Source organism: Tetrahymena thermophila, assembly GCF_000189635.1.
Source record: "Tetrahymena thermophila SB210 genomic scaffold scf_8254542, whole genome shotgun sequence".
In the NCBI taxonomy this organism is placed as follows: domain Eukaryota; phylum Ciliophora; class Oligohymenophorea; order Hymenostomatida; family Tetrahymenidae; genus Tetrahymena; species Tetrahymena thermophila.
The window spans coordinates 57,317-59,795 of NW_002476314.1; the positions used below are offsets into that span (position 1 = coordinate 57,317).

The following is a 2,479-nucleotide window of genomic DNA, read 5'->3' on the forward strand; positions in this document are numbered from 1 at the left end:
AAAAGATGTTTATAAAAAATAAATTGATCTAAATTTCTTTTATGTGATTATCTCATAGACTAAAAATGATCACTAATTAGTTGTTCCTAATTTATGTATTTTATAATCAATAAATTTTTTTTAAAAATAATCAAAAAATTGATAAGTAAAAAAAGAATCAAAAATGTTTTAACTGCTCATACTAAACTTTCTCATTTTAAAATTAAAATCATAAAATCATAGTTAAAATTGATTTCTTATTGGTATATCTTTAAGATTACTTAATTTACAAACATATTTTTCTAATGTTTTTCTAAAATTGTAAGAAATAAATTAATCAAAGATTTTTGTATCAGAAATTTTCTGTTTTATCAAAAAAATATAATTATGATTTTAAAGAATTTCTAATTCTGATAGAAGAAAATTAATTATATCTCACTTCATTAGTTAGAAAATTTTTTATAAAAAAGACATCTTACTCATCTTTCAAATTATAAAAAATAACAAAAAAATTTAAAATATCCTTTTCAAAAATATTATTTTAATTTTGTTTATCTGCTTGATTATTTAATTATATTCCAAAATCTTTATTCTCAATAAATTTTAAATACTATTATTTGGTTAAAATAAACTATAAATTAATATCAGTTTTTATCAAATCCCAAAACATATTTTTTGTAGATCTTATTAAAATTATGATTAACTCATTTTTTAAGATTTTAGAATGTTCAAAGAATTTATTAATTTATTAAAAATGTTTTATTAATTTAAGTAAAATAATTAATCAATTTATTTTTATTTAAATTTTAATCTATTTTAATTCATTAAATTTTAGTGTCAAAAGCTATTTGATTCTATTTTTTAATTTAAATTTTTAAGAATCTTAACATAAAAATTTTTTTTGCTATTTCATAATTTATAAAGTAAAATCAGCAATATTTTTACAACTCCCTGCACCATAAGGAAGTTTCTAAGCAGATTTATCTGATGGGCTAATTGAATTTTACATGATTTTGTAAAAAATAATTTTATGAGATGATGATGAATATTCTGTAGTTATTCTAGGAGAAGCCCTCTCATTTTCTAGAAAATTTTTTATTTTAGAGAGCTATTTTTTGAAATTTTGATAAAGTCAAAAAGAAATAAAGCTTGATTATTATTAGGTATACTGCAGTATAATAAATTTTTTTAACATAAAATATGTTTTATAAGGTCTAATCTATTAAAATAAAATAAAAATATGACATATAGTTAATCCCTATTTTTTTTAAATTATAGTAAGATGATAAAGATAATATATAAAAATTTATATTCAAACTACAAATAACAATAGAAGGAAATAAAAAAGATCCTTTAATCCCATATATCACATTTTACAAATGAATTAAAACCAAAACTATTTGTACATATAAATTGACTTATATCTTTGATTGTATTTGATTTTACATAATATTTACAAAAAATTATATTTTATAAAATAATGAAAAAAAAACAAAATCTTGAAATCTTTTTATTAATTAAATTATTATCTATAAAAAAAAATGATCGAACTTTAGTATTAACTTTTTAAAAAATAAATAACAAATTAAAATTAAAATTTTTCTATTTTATTAATTAAAATAATCAAAAAAGTATTCAATTATGAAAAAAAACAATAAAAATATATAAATGTAGAAGCAAACAACAAAGGAATATATAAAATTCTCAAATAAATTAGACTTAAGAGCTTTTTTTAGATATTTAATATTATTTTTTTATTTGATTTTCAATAGTCTCTAAGAATTAAGTTTAATTGGAAGATTAATCATTGAAATAAATATCTTAATTTTTTTTTGATATATATTTGAGTATAGTGTTACTATTTGAAGAAATAATTGGCTTATTTGGCGAATCAAGTTAATAACTATCTTCTTCCGATTAGTAATTTTATTTTTGAACTTTTTTTAGAATTTTGTTGCATTTTTTTTAATCATTTGATAAAGAAATCCTATCTCTTAATTATAAATTTTATTCATTTAGTTATTCTAGATTCAATATAGGTGAACATTCTCTAGTTCTTTGAGATAAAAGAAGTAGTTATGATTTGTTATCTTTTAAGCTATTATTTTTTTTAAGATTTGATTTATTTGAATCTTAAAATTTAATTTTTGGTGAAAAGTTGCTTAAAGTAGGATTTTAAAATATATTTTTTTTTTAGATAATAAAAGAGTCCTATTTTTACAACTATGAATTTCCTTATTAAATTATTAAATATTTTTTAAAAATATTTTTAAAAATAAAAGCTTACTTGAATATTAAGAGAGACTCTTCTTAAGCATTTATTTCTTCATGCTTTCTTATTTATATAATGCGATTTTAAAGTTAGTTGCAGCCTTCATTTACACAATTTTATTTATATTTTTTTTAATTAATATCCACCTAAAGTAAGTCTTAATTGACACTCTTTTATCATTTAATATAACTTTATGATATTTTTTAGGAATTACTATTATAATAATTT

At 17.1% G+C, this 2,479-nt stretch overlaps 1 protein-coding gene across 1 annotated transcript in view; it reads right to left on the minus strand. All coding sequences in view use genetic code 6, as the record gives it.

The window, feature by feature from the left end:
* TTHERM_01250180 (lysozyme protein) overlaps positions 1-28 on the minus strand; it is a gene marked incomplete at both ends in the record, with an annotated part of 931 nt that extends 903 nt beyond the window's left edge. Inside the window, one exon of the mRNA XM_001021823.3 lies at positions 1-28. This exon is cut by the window's left edge and continues 712 nt beyond it. Coding sequence (XP_001021823.3) covers positions 1-28 — 28 coding nt within the window.
* Between the last annotated feature and the right edge of the window lie 2,451 nt (positions 29-2,479).